Source organism: Ammodytes marinus (assembly GCF_949987685.1).
Source record: "Ammodytes marinus genome assembly, chromosome: 20".
NCBI lineage: Eukaryota > Metazoa > Chordata > Actinopteri > Uranoscopiformes > Ammodytidae > Ammodytes > Ammodytes marinus.
In genome coordinates, this window is record NC_137224.1 from 22,051,972 (window position 1) to 22,067,401 (window position 15,430).

At 40.3% G+C, this 15,430-nt stretch overlaps 6 protein-coding genes across 6 annotated transcripts; 1 reads left to right on the plus strand and 5 right to left on the minus strand.

The window, feature by feature from the left end:
* Positions 1-608: 608 nt before the first annotated feature.
* On the plus strand, positions 609-2,627 carry LOC307266890 (histone H2A, embryonic-like; the record flags this gene model as incomplete). The annotated part of the gene is made up of 2 exons (XM_080049008.1): positions 609-782; positions 2,262-2,627. 2 exons carry the CDS (start codon positions 609-611, stop codon positions 2,625-2,627), a joined length of 540 nt encoding a protein of 179 aa, XP_079905134.1.
* A 968-nt stretch (positions 2,628-3,595) lies between these two features.
* Positions 3,596-4,006, minus strand: LOC307266866 (histone H3.2; the record flags this gene model as incomplete). Its single annotated transcript, XM_080048978.1, has 1 exon — positions 3,596-4,006. One exon carries the CDS (start codon positions 4,004-4,006, stop codon positions 3,596-3,598), a length of 411 nt encoding a protein of 136 aa, XP_079905104.1.
* Positions 4,007-5,917: 1,911 nt separating this feature from the next.
* Positions 5,918-6,535, minus strand: LOC307266864 (histone H1-like; the record flags this gene model as incomplete). Its single annotated transcript, XM_080048976.1, has 1 exon — positions 5,918-6,535. The coding sequence occupies one exon, from the start codon at positions 6,533-6,535 to the stop codon at positions 5,918-5,920; it is 618 nt and encodes a 205-aa protein (XP_079905102.1).
* Positions 6,536-9,599: 3,064 nt separating this feature from the next.
* Positions 9,600-9,974, minus strand: LOC307266869 (histone H2B-like; the record flags this gene model as incomplete). Its single annotated transcript, XM_080048981.1, has 1 exon — positions 9,600-9,974. One exon carries the CDS (start codon positions 9,972-9,974, stop codon positions 9,600-9,602), a length of 375 nt encoding a protein of 124 aa, XP_079905107.1.
* Positions 9,975-11,076: 1,102 nt separating this feature from the next.
* Positions 11,077-11,388, minus strand: LOC307267130 (histone H4; the record flags this gene model as incomplete). Its single annotated transcript, XM_080049365.1, has 1 exon — positions 11,077-11,388. The coding sequence occupies one exon, from the start codon at positions 11,386-11,388 to the stop codon at positions 11,077-11,079; it is 312 nt and encodes a 103-aa protein (XP_079905491.1).
* Positions 11,389-12,840: 1,452 nt separating this feature from the next.
* On the minus strand, positions 12,841-13,224 carry LOC307267219 (histone H2A-like; the record flags this gene model as incomplete). Its single annotated transcript, XM_080049481.1, has 1 exon — positions 12,841-13,224. One exon carries the CDS (start codon positions 13,222-13,224, stop codon positions 12,841-12,843), a length of 384 nt encoding a protein of 127 aa, XP_079905607.1.
* Positions 13,225-15,430: the final 2,206 nt, after the last annotated feature.

Genomic DNA, 15,430 nt, shown 5'->3' on the forward strand with positions numbered 1-15,430 from the left:
GCATTCCGGCTGAATTCTATAAACTGGGCTGTAATGACCTCTATGACCTCTTAACTTCTGTCTTTAATGCTGGCTTAAAAAATGGGAAAATGGGGGACTCCTTTTACCATGGAGTCATGTGTTTGTTATACAAGAAGGGTGAAAAGGATGATTTGGATAATTATAGACAACTAACTTTAATGAATGCAGATTATAAAATCTATGCAAAAGTAATCATGAATAGACTTAATGATGTCCTGGATGTAATAATAGAAAAAGAGCAGACATGTGCAATCCAGGGTCGCCTGATGTGGGACAATCTCTGTAGTCTCAGAGAACTTGTCTACAGCTCAGAGACAGACTTTTATATTTTGGGTTTAGACCAGAAAAAAGCATTTGATTTTTTATCCTGGGAATATTTGTGGGCTGTCTTAGAAGCATACGGCTTCCCCACTGAATTTATAAAAATGATTCAATTATTATATTACAAATCTATTGTACAAGTAAATGTCAACAGTGTGTTGACTGAGCCTTTTCAGATTTGGCGTGGGGTGAAGCAGGGCTGCCCTCTGAGTGCAGCTCTATATGTTCTAGCTTTAAATCCCCTAATAAAAAGAATTAATCAGGACATGCGTATTAAAGGCGCTCTCCTGGGAGGCTCACATAGAGTGGCTGCTTTGGCCTACGCTGATGACATCACAGTCATAATCAGGAACCAGACTGAACTAGACGTCTTGAACCACCACCTCCAGCAATATGAGCAGGCTTCAGGAGCCAAACTAAACCAAAATAAGACAGAAGGGGTTTGGATTGGTTCACAGCTAAATCAGACACAAATTAATGTTCAAACAAAAGAGGAAATAAAGGTGCTTGGTGTCTGGATCGACGGAAAAGATAGTTGTCTTCTAAATTGGTCTAAGAAGGAAATTGAAATAAAAAATGAAGTAATAAAATGGGAGAATAAAAATACTACCTATAAGGCTCGGGTCAATATTGTTAAAACGCATATTCTGTCAAAGATGTTATTTCTGTCTACCGTCTTCCCACCACCACCCAAATTTCTCTTGAATTTAAACAAACAGTGTGTAAAGCTTATCTGGGGCACTAACCGAGAAGTCACAAAAAGAAATTTAATGTGGAAAAGTAAAGAAAATGGAGGCTTGGGGGCTCCAGATCTTAAAACAAGTCTCATTATTCCATTCATAAAAAATGTGTCCCATGCACTGAACAGAGATGCCTTTTGGACCCAAAATAACCGGAGCCATTGGAGCAAACAATATGGAAGAGCCAGGTCCAAAGCCCCATATTTCAAGATTATTTTTGGGGATTATGTTACAAAATATAAACAACTGAAAATTGCATGGACTGGCTCAGCCACCAAAGAAATATATAAAACGATAAATAACTATATTAATGGTGGATGTGTAGAATATAGAGACACAAGTGAGGATGATAAACCCAAAATAAAAATAAACATCTTTGACAAAGTACTGTCAGAACCCATAAGAGACAAAGTCTGGTTAATATCAGTATGGAGACTCCCTGTGAGAGCGGTAGTCAAGTGGAGCTGTTTCGTTAAAACAAAAAAATGTCCTATCTCTAATTGTGATGAAGACGAAACTCAAGAACATCTGTTGCTCCACTGCTATCGCTCCTCAGACATAAGGAGCAGAATGGCTGCTATAGGTTTCAACCCGCATTCCAATGTAAACGCTGTAATGTATGGTCTTTTTCAAGAAACCTATACAAATAACAAAAGAAAGCTCTTCTGGCTGATAATGTGTATTATAAATACACACATATGGAAAACTAGATGCAAATTAATATTGAACCAGACAGAGATAACGAGTGAAGCAGTTTTTAAAAATATTGTAAGTGAACTCAGGCGCAGGAGGACAGTCGATCATCAGATTGGAAGTCCTCTGCCCTGGGACATTTTGCGTATTTAAGATTAACCATTGTCTGTGTGTTAATTTATTTTTATTTTTTATTTTTTTCTCTCTTGGCGTGTTATTCTTGTTAAAATGTTTTTCTTTCTTTCTTTGTCAGTGTTGACGACATCTGCTGTTAATGAACATTTGTTAAATGTAACAGTAAGTATTTGTATGATATTCCTTCTGTTTTTAAAAAAATCTCATTAAATAATTAAATTCTTCTTGTCCACAGAAGGAATACAGAAAAAAAAAACACATAAGACTATGATGAAGGCAGCAAACGGCTAGTTTAAAAAAACAACTGCAACTGAGTCTTAAGGAGAAAAAAAAAAAAAAAAAAAAAGAAAGGGTGCCGGTAAGGTCAGAGCAAAGGCAAAGACCCGCTCCTCTCGTGCCGGGCTTCAGTTCCCCGTGGGTCGTGTCCACAGGCTGCTGAGAAAGGGCAACTATGCTCACCGCGTCGGAGCCGGAGCTCCGGTGTATCTGGCGGCGGTGCTGGAGTACCTGACCGCTGAGATCCTGGAGCTGGCTGGTAACGCTGCCCGCGACAACAAGAAGAGCAGGATCATCCCCCGTCACCTGCAGCTGGCCGTCCGCAACGACGAGGAGCTCAACAAGCTGCTGGGCGGAGTGACCATCGCTCAGGGCGGCGTGCTGCCCAACATCCAGGCGGTGCTGCTGCCCAAGAAGACCGAGAAGGTCTCCAAGAAGTAAACACCAAGGCTGATCCACCTAAACACAAAGGCTCTTTTAAGAGCCACACACTTCAAACTAAAGATGAAACGCTCCACAATGTAACAATATGTCAGCACTGGTTAAGGGCAGGTTATAAACATACTGAAACAAAGTATCAAATATTCTGCTTTACTTCATGCAAACTAGTTTTGGAGGGCAGGTCATTTAATTTCACATCTATTTCTGATCATATACAGGGACATTTATGGATTTCAGAAGTCTAGACTGACTACAATATCAATATTTACCCGAAAATAAATATTTTAAATAATACATTTTATAATTGGGAGTTATTTATTACACAAAGGCTCTTTGTAGTTCTTGTTGAAGGCTAAGTGCACATGTTCACAGCCGTACCAAATATACAATGTTCACTACAGTAATAAATTAAAATGCCTTGTATGGGCTATCAGTATTTATTAAATTGTGCATTATTGTGATGAATTATATTATTATTAGTCCCACTGTCTCAATGAGAATTGGAGTCACACTATTTAGCAAAGCAGTGGTCGAGGTTCCAGTGTCTTGCCAGACTAGGCTACAAGGTTTGTGTGTGCAGAGGCGAATTTAGCCATTAGGGAAGAGTAGGCAATTACAATGGTTGTTATATACTTGGGCCAATACTACATGTGAATACGTTTATAATACACATGGAATAAATTGGTAAATATTCAGGTCCCTTACAAATATATAAGTATACAACGATTGTGTGTAGGGTAGTCAAACGAAAAATAAACAATCCTTCCACTAAATAGTTTACCAGTAAAAAAAAATAACGTTGATGTATGATAAAAGAAACAATTAATGTGACCCATATGCACCTAGAGATTAACAGGCCTATTGCTACACTGTGCAAAGCTGAATTGAGGACATTTTGCTCCATGGTTGCGTGTGTGTGGCTCTTAAAAGAGCCGTTGTTGTTGTTGTTGTTTGTAGAGGTGGTCAGTTTAAGCTCTCTCTCCACGGATGCGGCGTGCCAGCTGGATGTCTTTGGGCATAATGGTGACCCTCTTGGCGTGGATGGCGCACAGGTTGGTGTCCTCGAACAGGCCGACCAGGTAAGCCTCGCTGGCCTCCTGCAGAGCCATGACGGCGGAGCTCTGGAAGCGCAGGTCGGTCTTGAAGTCCTGAGCGATCTCCCTCACCAGGCGCTGGAAGGGCAGCTTGCGGATCAGTAGCTCGGTGGACTTCTGGTAGCGACGGATCTCTCTCAGAGCCACGGTACCGGGCCTGTAACGATGGGGCTTCTTCACTCCGCCGGTAGCGGGGGCGCTCTTGCGGGCAGCTTTGGTAGCGAGCTGCTTCCTGGGAGCTTTGCCTCCGGTGGATTTACGGGCGGTCTGCTTGGTTCTGGCCATTTTGGTTTCTCAGTCTTGTGAAAGAAAGAATGGAGTCTGCCTGTGAACAGCGGCTTTATAAAGGAACTGCCGGCGCGAGCTCAGCGTTGATTGGTCCAGACAGAGAGAAGCGCGCACTGTAGATGATCAACTATTGGACAGAAGAAATTCAAACTAACCACTCCTCCACCACGGCTCAATCCTGCCACCTACTGACAGTAAGGAGTATAACAGGACACACAGTGGACATCTGAACTAGACTGATGTGGCGAATCAAAGTAAAGCCCTCCTCCACAGCGGACACTGTTTGACGTAGAACAGATTATTGTTGCTGTTTGATATTGTTTTCATGTATTCATGTTGTTTTCTAATTTTAAATGTAAGGCCTATCATTAGTTCATGTTTAATATTGTTGTTTCTCTTTGTTGTGGCTAAACTATTTATATCTCCTTATAAATTAGTAGGCTTAGTTAATATTATAGTTTACAAAATATACTTATATAGAGGCTACGTAACAATATCAATAGAGCTATTTGTAGACGTATTAGCCTACTTCATGTTTTCTAGTTTTTCCAGTACTTACATTGTGTAGGCTACATGTTGTGTATTGTTCACACTTATTTACTTATTTGATTACTATTGTTAGATTGTTATTGTTAGGCTAAACGTTCTGGTAATATGCTTATACTTTACACATAGGCCTATTGCATTTCTACATATTCTAAATTGGAAGTGTTCCAAACCAGATTGCCCCCTGAAAGTATTTCTGACATTAAATCACCTCATCTAAATGCCCTGTTTATAGTCTCCTTAGAGTCTCAGTGAAGGGTTTAGATTGGGTAACACTTTACAATGAGGTACACACATTTGTAAAGGTTGTTACTGAGTAACAAATGAAAAATTAATGAGCTACTACAGTATATAGACTAGTTATTGAGAAGGCCTAACTATGATCTACCTATAGAGTTACTACTTACATGGGTAATTGAGTAACTATACTAATAGCCTATAATAACTTACTACTATAGATATTGAGTATTATACTATATTAATATAGTAAATAGGGGAGACCAGGGACGTTTGTAACACCCTGCATTTCTCCAAACAGAAACAAGCTAGAGCGATGAAATTGACTCTGTATGCTCATATGTACAAAGACGAAACTCACAGAAAACTTTATCATATGTTGTATTTTTAGATAGTGTCCTGATAACAAATCTCTGTATCCTTAATCACTATATTGTCATCTTAAAATCTAAATGTCTAATATGCCAAACTAGAAGCTAAGATAGTTTACAAGAAAATATATTATTCTAATTATTATTATATTATTAAAGTGGTACTGGGACAGTTGTAATATTAGGCCTAATTTAACATGTTAAAAACCTAATACTGTATAGAACATCATTTCTAGGAGTCACTATATTGTTTGGATATTCCATTGTATTTAAATGTTGAATTAGACCTAGTAGTAGTATAGGCCTAGTAGTTGTTTTCATTATTTAAAAAATGAGTAGTTGAAATATTAAGCATATTACTCCTTAATGTCTAGTATTTGATTTGATTATTTAGATACATTGTACACATTGCAACCATCCCAGTACAGGGTTGTTAGAGTGACCATATTGAAATAGTAGTACCACTTATTTATTAGCCTACATTAAATAAATATATAATTGTGAAGTAGGCCTAATAGCAGTGTAAATGTTTTTTTCATGTATTAGGAAAATTAGCCTACAAAGTATAGTTCATCCATTTGCTACTTTGTTCCTACACGTTTATGTTATTGTAAGTGTTACATTATTTCACGCATAAGCTACAACAAACATAAAGCCTAGTTTTGTTTAAATCATGGTGTAGGAAAATCTCTTTAGTATGATGTGTTGGCTCTTAAAAGAGCCTTTGGTGAGTGATGCTGGATGAAGGAGCGCTTTACTTCTTCGCCTTCCTAGCTGCAGTCTTCTTTACTGGAGCTTTCTTCACGGGGGTTTTCTTCACGGGGGCTTTCTTCACAGGGGTCTTCTTCACAGCCTTTTTAGCGGGAGCCTTCTTGGGACTCTTCGCTGCGGGCTTCTTGACGGCTTTCTTGGCCGCTGCCTTCTTCGGAGACTTCTTGGCTGCTACTGCTTTCTTTGCGGCTGGTGCCTTCTTCTTTGGGGACTTCTTGACGGCGGGCTTCTTGGCTTTAACGGGGGCTTTCTTCACCACTTTCTTCACTGGTTTGGCGGCTTTGGGCTCCTTCTTGGCGAGCTTGAAAGAGCCGGAGGCCCCGGTCCCTTTAGTCTGGGCCAGAATCCCGTTGGACACCAGCTTGGTCACGGCGATGTTGATGCGTTTGTTGGCCTTGGCCACATCAACGCCTTCAGCGGCCAGAGCCTTTTTGACCGCAGACAGAGACACTCCCTTGCGCTCCTTGGACGCGGCCACGGCGCTGATAATCTGCTTCGGGAGGGTGGGTCCTTCCTTCTTGGGCTTGGCAGCAGCCTTCTTCTTTGCGGCCTTAGCCGGGGCTTTGACCGGGGCAACTGCTGGAGCTTCTTCTTCTGCCATCTTTACTGTTTGCTGTGTTCGTCTGAACTATTAAGAATTGAGCGCACGAGGCGGGACTTATACAGCTCATGAGAACCGTGGAGAGTCAAGCACACAGCCGCTCTGCTGCCTGGCTCAAATGCGGCGACACTTTGTGTTTTCTCCTCCACATTTCAGGGATAAAACTCATACGAGAGAAAGGTTTTACACCATGAATGTTATTCTAGCAGAGAGAAAATCTTTTTCTCTTCAGACTGAGCTCATTTCTAAAGCCATGGAGGCGTTTATTCAACTCCAGGAAGCTTCAAACCTCTCCATTACACCGTCACTTCGAGCAACTCACAGCGACTTTCTTTCACATTTCGTCTCCTAAAATGGTTTAAAATGATGTGTATTTTATGTTAAAGCGGTTTTCCAGTTAGCAGGGACATATGACTAGCGAAGAAAAGTTGAATGGCAGTAGTGGCGAGTCTCTTTGGGTTTAAATCAGAGCTGTTTCTGGTGGAAGTAAACACACCGATGCTGCCAGTGACTCGGGCCGTCAGACGGACTCCTGACAATATGGATCCGCCTGGGAAATACTTTGTGTTTCCACCGAATGTTAGAATTAACACGAAGAGACTGGCAACACAACGCATTAAGATAATAATTATCCGATGTCACATTTCAGTAAATTATTTTGTATTTACAGCGCTAAATTCATTTCTTTAATCAGCTCCAGTTTGTAGGAGGCGTTCTGTCTGTAGATTTGCTCGACTCCCAGAAGTTAATGCAATATAAAAAACACTTTGATTTCTGTATTAATTATAATTGTAATTGTTTTACGTTATTTAGGCCTTTTCAAATACTGTATGATATTTGTTGATATTGTTGTAATGGCTGATTACTATTAATAAATATAGACTTATTAAACTTTACTATTTACGATAAGGCTACTCAGTCACTTCGATCTGATGGGTTGCCTAGCATGCAAAATATAGAATTGGGCCTTTACATGCACTAGAACATGGTAAAATCATGCTATTTGTGAGCATATTCAAAAATGGGCAGTTTATGTTGTGATTTAAATGTGTGTTAAAAATAAATAATAATGATTAATTTAAAATCATGTTGTCAATGTAGTAAAATGGTAAAAATATAGCACTTTTTAGCCGATTTTCTCAGCCCCAAAGCGCTTTACATTTTGCTTACCACATTCACCCAATACACACACTCATACACCGATGACATTGTATCCTAGTTGCATCTTGGCTCATTCAAATCTGCTAAATGATTTATATAGCGAGTAAGTGAAGACAAACTTCATGGTAGACAATTCCAATACTTGTGACACATTGTGGCAGTTTGTTATACACTCACCGGCCACTTTATATACACCCGTTCTTATAAAAACAAAAGGCTAATCAGCCAATCATATGGCAGCAATTTAAGATTCAAGATGATTTATTTTGTCATTGTACATGTTTCAGAACAACGATAATCTGTTTACAGTTATACCCCGCCAAGAGACATAAAGTGACAGTAACCAAACATGGGAGACAGGGGGGTACACTGAAGAGTCGTCTAGCGTGCGCTGCGCCCCTTAAAGTAGGAATGATAAAGAGAACGTCGTGGAAAGACAGGTTAAAAAAATGCTTCTCTCACACTCCGCTCCTTATGGGTGCGAAGTGTGTGATTAGTACAAAAACCACCTTGGCATAATAAGCACATGATAACGCCACAGACAAATAGAACACGTTGATAAGCACAAAGGTACGGGTTAGGGGTTAAATTTAATGCATATAGACGTGGTCAAGAAGTCAAACCGAGCATCAGAATGGGGGAAAAAGGGGGTTTAGGTGACTTTGAACATGGCATGGTTGATGGTGCACGGCAGGATGGATCCATACTATCATGTTGTTGACACCAAATTCTGAACCTGCCATCTGAATGTCACAACTGAAATCGAGACTCATCAGACCAGGCATTATTTTTCAATCTTCTATTGTCCAATATTGGTGATCCTGTGAGAATTGTAGCCTCATTTTCCTGTTTTTAGTTGACAGGAGTGGCACCCGGTGGGGTTTTCGAACTATAGCCTATGCCCATCCTCCACTGACCTCTGACTTCAACAAGGCATTTTACATCAACACAAATGCCGCTCACTGGATATTTTTTCTTTTTCGGACCATTCTCTGTAAACCCTAGAGATGGTTTAGAGTGAGAATCCCAGTAGATCAGCAGTTTCTGAAATACTCATACCAGCCCTCCTGGCACCCTCAACACTGCCATGTTCAAAGTCACTTAAACCCCCTTTCCTCCCCATTTTGTTGCTCGGTTTCAACTTCAATAAATTGTCCCGTCCAGGTCTACATGCATTGCATCCAGTTGCTGAAATGTGATTGGCTGATTAGTTGTGTGTTACCAAGAAAATTAACCGCTGTAGCTAATAAAGTGGCCGGTGAGTGTATATCACAATGTAGCCTATGACCAAGTATATGTACAATGACTGTCTAATTGATTGATACATATGTTGTATTAAAGGGCAGCGTATCCTATGGCAAACTGTTCTATAAAAAAACACCTTTCACACACATTTCTTTTTTTTTATTTGTGTGTGAAAATGGACATGTGTTTTAGAGCTGTTCTTTGTCACTGGTAATGTCACCAGATAAAATACTAGACAGACGTTATTGAAAGACAAGGAAGGTGTGCTTATAGATTTCAGTAATACATTGTAGCCTTTTGGAGTATAAGAAGGATTCTTAAAAAGGTAATCAAATGACCTGCAGTTTGTTGTAGTGCATCACAATGTGTAGTGTCTAGTGACAGATTAAAATTGACATTCCCTTCTCATACAAAATCCCATTGTACACTCAATTCTACTGTAGGCCTATAAGGACAGTTAATGTGGGCAAAAGTTAATTAGTCAGGACTTTATTATTTAGTGTTAAAAGAAAAAGTGGTTGACCGTTATGATTGTGTTGTTGTATAACAGCTGGTACACTTTAATAGTCTTATCATAACTTTGAGAAAGCAGTAACTCTTTGATGATGTAGGTGGCTCTTAAAAGAGCCTTTGTGTCTCTGGATAACGTCGGGGTGTTTTACTTGGAGCTGGTGTACTTGGTGACAGCCTTGGTTCCCTCAGACACGGCGTGCTTGGCCAGCTCACCGGGCAGCAGGAGGCGGACGGCGGTCTGGATCTCCCGGGAGGTGATTGTGGAGCGCTTGTTGTAGTGAGCGAGGCGGGAAGCTTCGCCGGCGATACGCTCGAAGATGTCGCTCACAAAGGAGTTCATGATGCCCATCGCCTTGGAGGAGATACCGGTATCAGGGTGGACCTGCTTCAGGACTTTGTACACGTAGATGGCGTAGCTCTCTTTCCTGGACTTGCGCCTCTTCTTGCCGGTCTTGGTGGCTTTAGACACGGCTTTCTTGGAGCCCTTCTTGGGCGCTTTGACGGTCTCTGCTCCAGGCATGTTTGGATCAGTGAAGGATCAGCTGAATAGAATGCTGTAATATAGTTGCGAGGCTGATTTTGTATGCTGCCTGATGTAAATGAGAATGTGTCGTCCCTCGCACAGGATTGGCTGTTGTGGTGTTCTAGAACGAGCATGCGCAGACACGATGTACTTGTCCCTATCAGCACATTTTGAAGATTTATCATGAATTTATATATTTGAATTGGTTGTGTGAAAAGGAGGCTCGTTGAAAGACACGTGGAATGAGTCAAATATGTATCACTTTAAAGGTGCACTCTGCAGTTTCAGAGGAGGGGATGTGTTTACATTTGCAGAGCCTGTTAGTTTATTGTGTTGAATAATTATATCAAACATCTAAAATAAATTATTTTGAGGAACCTGGAACCATGTTTGTAAACCAACTGTGAAAACAGTGACTTCTCAGGAAGCTTTCTAACTGCAAACAGTGTTGCAGGGATCACATTTTCCTGTGAGAAAAGTTTGTTTATTCAGTTATGAGAATAAACCTTAGAAAATGTTTCACTTCTCTGACACGAAGTGATAGTGCAATGAATCCATGTTACAATATAGTTATTCCAATGTTTTTCACAGACTTTATTTAACCAAGAATATTTCCATTAGATACATCTTTCTAGAGTGGCCTATACTAAACGTTATGGACCATGTGTAGGGTACAGAGTATATTTAGAGCAGACAGTCTACACTCAATATTGTAAATGTTTATATTGCCCATTTTATATAGTTTGGTTTAGCACAATCTAGAATTTGTTTTTGTATTGAATTAACTTGTATTGCAGAGATGTTGAAAGCAGAAATCGCCACATTCAAAAGAAAATATTCTAAATAATGTTTATATTGCCCATTTTTTATGCAGTTTGGTTTAGCACAATATAGAATTGTTAATTGTAGGCCGTTTATTGCACACACAAATGAGTATGTTTAGGCCTACTAGTGGCAGCCTAATGCATAAGCATTTTGAAATCTTGGATCCCGATATAACATTTTATCTAGGATTATATTGTTTCTCGGAATAGTTCTCTTTAAACGTAGTGTGTGGCTCTTAAAAGAGCCGTTGGGTTGTTGTTATGATCGGTCCTGTTTAACCTCCGAAGCCGTACAGTGTGCGGCCCTGCCTCTTCAGAGCGTACACCACGTCCATGGCGGTGACGGTCTTCCTCTTGGCGTGCTCGGTGTAGGTGACTGCGTCACGGATGACGTTCTCCAGGAACACCTTGAGCACACCGCGGGTCTCCTCGTAGATCAGACCGGAGATTCGCTTCACTCCGCCACGGCGAGCCAGACGGCGGATGGCGGGTTTGGTGATTCCCTGGATGTTATCACGGAGAACTTTACGGTGACGCTTGGCGCCTCCTTTCCCGAGTCCTTTGCCTCCCTTTCCTCGTCCAGACATTTTCGACTTTACAGATTTTCAGCTCCACAGAGAAGAATGAGTTGAGAGCTGCCTGACTCGGTCTTTAAAGCTTCTCTGCGGACGTGAGAGAGGACAGGGGCGACTCTCCGGTGGGAGGAGCCAGACTCAGCAGCTGTTTTCCCTGATTTTTCATTTTGAGTCCCCTTATTATTATATAGTTTAATCAGACTTTATCAGGCAGGATTTTAAGTCCTTCATGTGCTTTGATTTAAAAACACCTTTATTTAATATTGAAATGTTGATCATTGTCATCAGGCCTTTAGCTGCCACTGAGGAAACAGAGGGTTGAACTCTGCAATGTATTTTATCTGGGGATTTAATGACATGTTCTGCATTTCTTAAGGTCAGTTTAAGTTATTTGTGATGAAGACCAATGTGTTTGTTTTTTGGCTCGTTAAACTGAACTGTTTCTGATGAATTAAGGCATGTGTAGTATTAAAATAATGGGACATGTTAGTGATATGTTAGAATGTATTCAATGGTTGCATGACTGACCTGTACAGTGATCTTTAGAACCTTCACAGAGCTGCTGAAGACATTTCATGAGGACATTTTCTTTCAAATCCTCATGGGAGATTTAACGACAGAAAAATCTGATTTATTTGAAATTGTATCATGGATCAAACAGCACCTAGTTTAGAATGTATTCATAAAATGACACGTTGGTCCCCTAGCTTTACATTCTGGACAACATAGTGAACCTTTGAAGATCCTGTAGTCTAACTGATGATACTAATGAATGTCTGTGTCTTGTGCTACACAGGTTGAAGATTTCTTACTGGAATCAGCTTCAGTCTGTAAATATGGAGCTTTACCGTTTTTATTAATTAATTTACTTGATGAAAAAAACATCAAATCAAGCCAAACCAATGTGTGCAGAACCAGGACTCCAATTCTCATGGATAGAGTCAAATAATCATGTAATGTTAATAATTCACAATAATGCACTATTTAATAAATATTGATAGCCCATACACATACAAATAACAATAATTAGTAATAGTAATGTTTTACTGTAGTGACCATCATCATTGTATCTTTTGTATATTTGGTACAGCTGTGAACATGTGCATTTAGCCTTCATCAAGAACTACAAAGAGCCTTTGTGTAATAAATAACCCCCAATTATAAAATGTATTATTTAAAATATTTATTTTCGGGTAAATATTGATATTGTAGTCAGTCTAGACTTCTGGAATCCATTAATGTCCCAGTAGATTTGATCAGAAACAGATGTGAAGATAAATGACATGCCCTCCAAAACTAGTTTGCATGAAGCGAAGCAGAATATTTGATACTTTGTTTCAGTAAGTTTATAGCCTGCCCTTAACATGTGCTGACATATTGTTACATTGTGGAGCGTTTCATCTTTCGTTTGAAGTGTGTGGCTCTTAAAAGAGCCTTTGTGTTTAGGGGGATCAGCCTTGGTGTTTACTTCTTGGAGACCTTCTCGGTCTTCTTGGGCAGCAGCACCGCCTGGATGTTGGGCAGCACGCCGCCCTGAGCGATGGTCACTCCGCCCAGCAGCTTGTTGAGCTCCTCGTCGTTGCGGACGGCCAGCTGCAGGTGACGGGGGATGATCCTGCTCTTCTTGTTGTCGCGGGCAGCGTTACCAGCCAGCTCCAGGATCTCAGCGGTCAGGTACTCCAGCACCGCCGCCAGATACACCGGAGCTCCGGCTCCGACGCGGTGAGCATAGTTGCCTTTTCTCAGCAGCCTGTGGACACGACCCACGGGGAACTGGAGCCCGGCACGAGAGGAGCGGGTCTTTGCCTTTGCTCTGACCTTACCGGCACCCTTTCCACGACCAGACATTTTTAAGAGTTGTAGTTTCAACGAAAAACCGAAGAAAATATGTTAACGGAAAGGACTACCCGAGTTTATATATCCACCCTGCTGGACGTTGATTGGCTGGGGAGAACCTAACTGTGCTCGGCCAATCAGAAAAGAGGTCGTGTATTGTCCTATCGGAGTCCTTGAAAGATTTGTTCACAAAATCTAAATTATTTACAGATAGAAGACAGATTTAAAACCCTCCTACTTATTCCTCTTGCTCTTTTGGCTTTATCAGCAGTAAGCATCCACTGATCCATGTGTGGTTCTGATCCATAATCTTTTTCCTTGTGTAGGCCATCCTACCACCCGGATGCCTCCCTTTGCCCTCCTTTGTCCCACATGCAGTCACATTTAGTCTGTTTTCTTCTGATTTGCTGATATACATTTACAGTATATTGTTCCGTTTCTTACCTCATCTGCCCTCTCATTCTGCCCTCAGCCCTATATTTGCTGAAACCCACAAACGTCTCATCTGCCCTCCTTGGTTTGAATTACTCAAACAGAATGTCATAACAGTTATGTTTGGAAAGACCATTTATAGGACTGCAGAAAAGTCGAATCATATTTATATATAAAAAATGTGTCTGTCTTATTCCACCACATTATTAGAGCAGTTAACACTGGCACCCATCTCCACTGTGTATTACAGCCAGTTGGGCAGGTAGTGATGGATAAAGGTAGACCAGCTGAAGAGTTAACATCTAAAAAAATATGTTGTCTGGTTGTGACCTCAGATGACATTCATACAAACTCCCAGAACACTTGAGGTCTGCTGCAACTCTCAACTCATTTAAATCAAATCTGAAGACTTTTCTGTTTCCATTTTAACCTGCAATGTTATTGTATATAATTGTTTTATTTCTATTCATTAGCTTTTAAATGTTTTATTTATAGTCATTAGCTTTTAAATGTTTTATTTCTATTCATTCGCTTTTCTAATGTGTTTTATGTATTTTAATCTTGCCCCTGTAATGCACTTTGAATGGCCTTGTGTCTGAACTGTGCTATTCAAATAAACTTGCCTTGCCTTGCACGTGGCATGATGAGAGAGACAGCAGCCGCGTAAGTTTTAACCGTGCTAAAAGCCAGCCCTCTTTCCATCAGCGTCTGGAGTATTAAAAGTAGCACAAGTATTGGAAGTGATCATTTCCCAATTATATGTACATTAGATATGGAGCTGGATCTACAAAAAAGACCAAGTCACAAAAAATGGTGGTTTGAAAAAGCTGATTGGGAAAAATGTAAAAAAAATATGTTCCAAAGAAGCAGTCAGTTTCAATGGAGGGAAGTATCGAGGAAAATACAACTACTATCAAAAGTGTAATAATGAATGCAGCAGTAAGTAGCATACCAGTTAAGTTGGTGGGGGGAAAGCGGAAAAAGTGTTCCATGGTGGAATGACAAATGCACAGAAGCAATTAAAGAACAGAATAGTGCACTGAGAATATTACGTAATAATCTAAATCAAGTGAATATAATCAATTATCAGAGGAAAAAGGCTATAGCACGTAAAGTGATCAAAAATAGTAAAAGGAGCGCTTGGAGGGGCTACTGTTCTACTATAGGGAGGGAAGTTAAAATAGGAGATGTTTGGAAAATGTTGAAAAAAATTAGTGGTAAAAAAGTATTTAGGCTACTAAAATATCTGTGTTGGAGGACGGTGAAATACTGGCAATTACAGATAAAGAAAAAGCAGACTTGTTAGGAAAGGCATTTGCTAGTGTGCATAGTGGTGATCACTTAGACGATAAACACAAACAAAGTTAAAAATAAATCCTAAAGGAAAATAAAGATGTGTATATAAAGAAAGATAGTGAGGAAAGTGCAATGGATGCTGAGATTACCGTGAATGAACTGGCTATAGTAGTAGATGGAGCTGGGTTATTTATTTATTTATATACATGGCGACCGGTGGCCGCACACACCCAGTCTATCAACACATGAGACATCTTCTAACTTTATAACTCACGTGTGGGTATTACTACTATTTTGACAGCAAATGTTAGACTACGCATGTGTGAAGTGGAGCCATGACATCAGCGTTACCAGGGAAAATGGTTTTGGTGTTTACAAGAAACCAAAACCGTTGTGTTTTCCAAAAAATCCTCCCTGCGAGTTGATCTCAAAAACTTGCCGTTTCATGCCTGCGTTTGCTGTTTTCATGTAAATGATATAGTGCATCCGC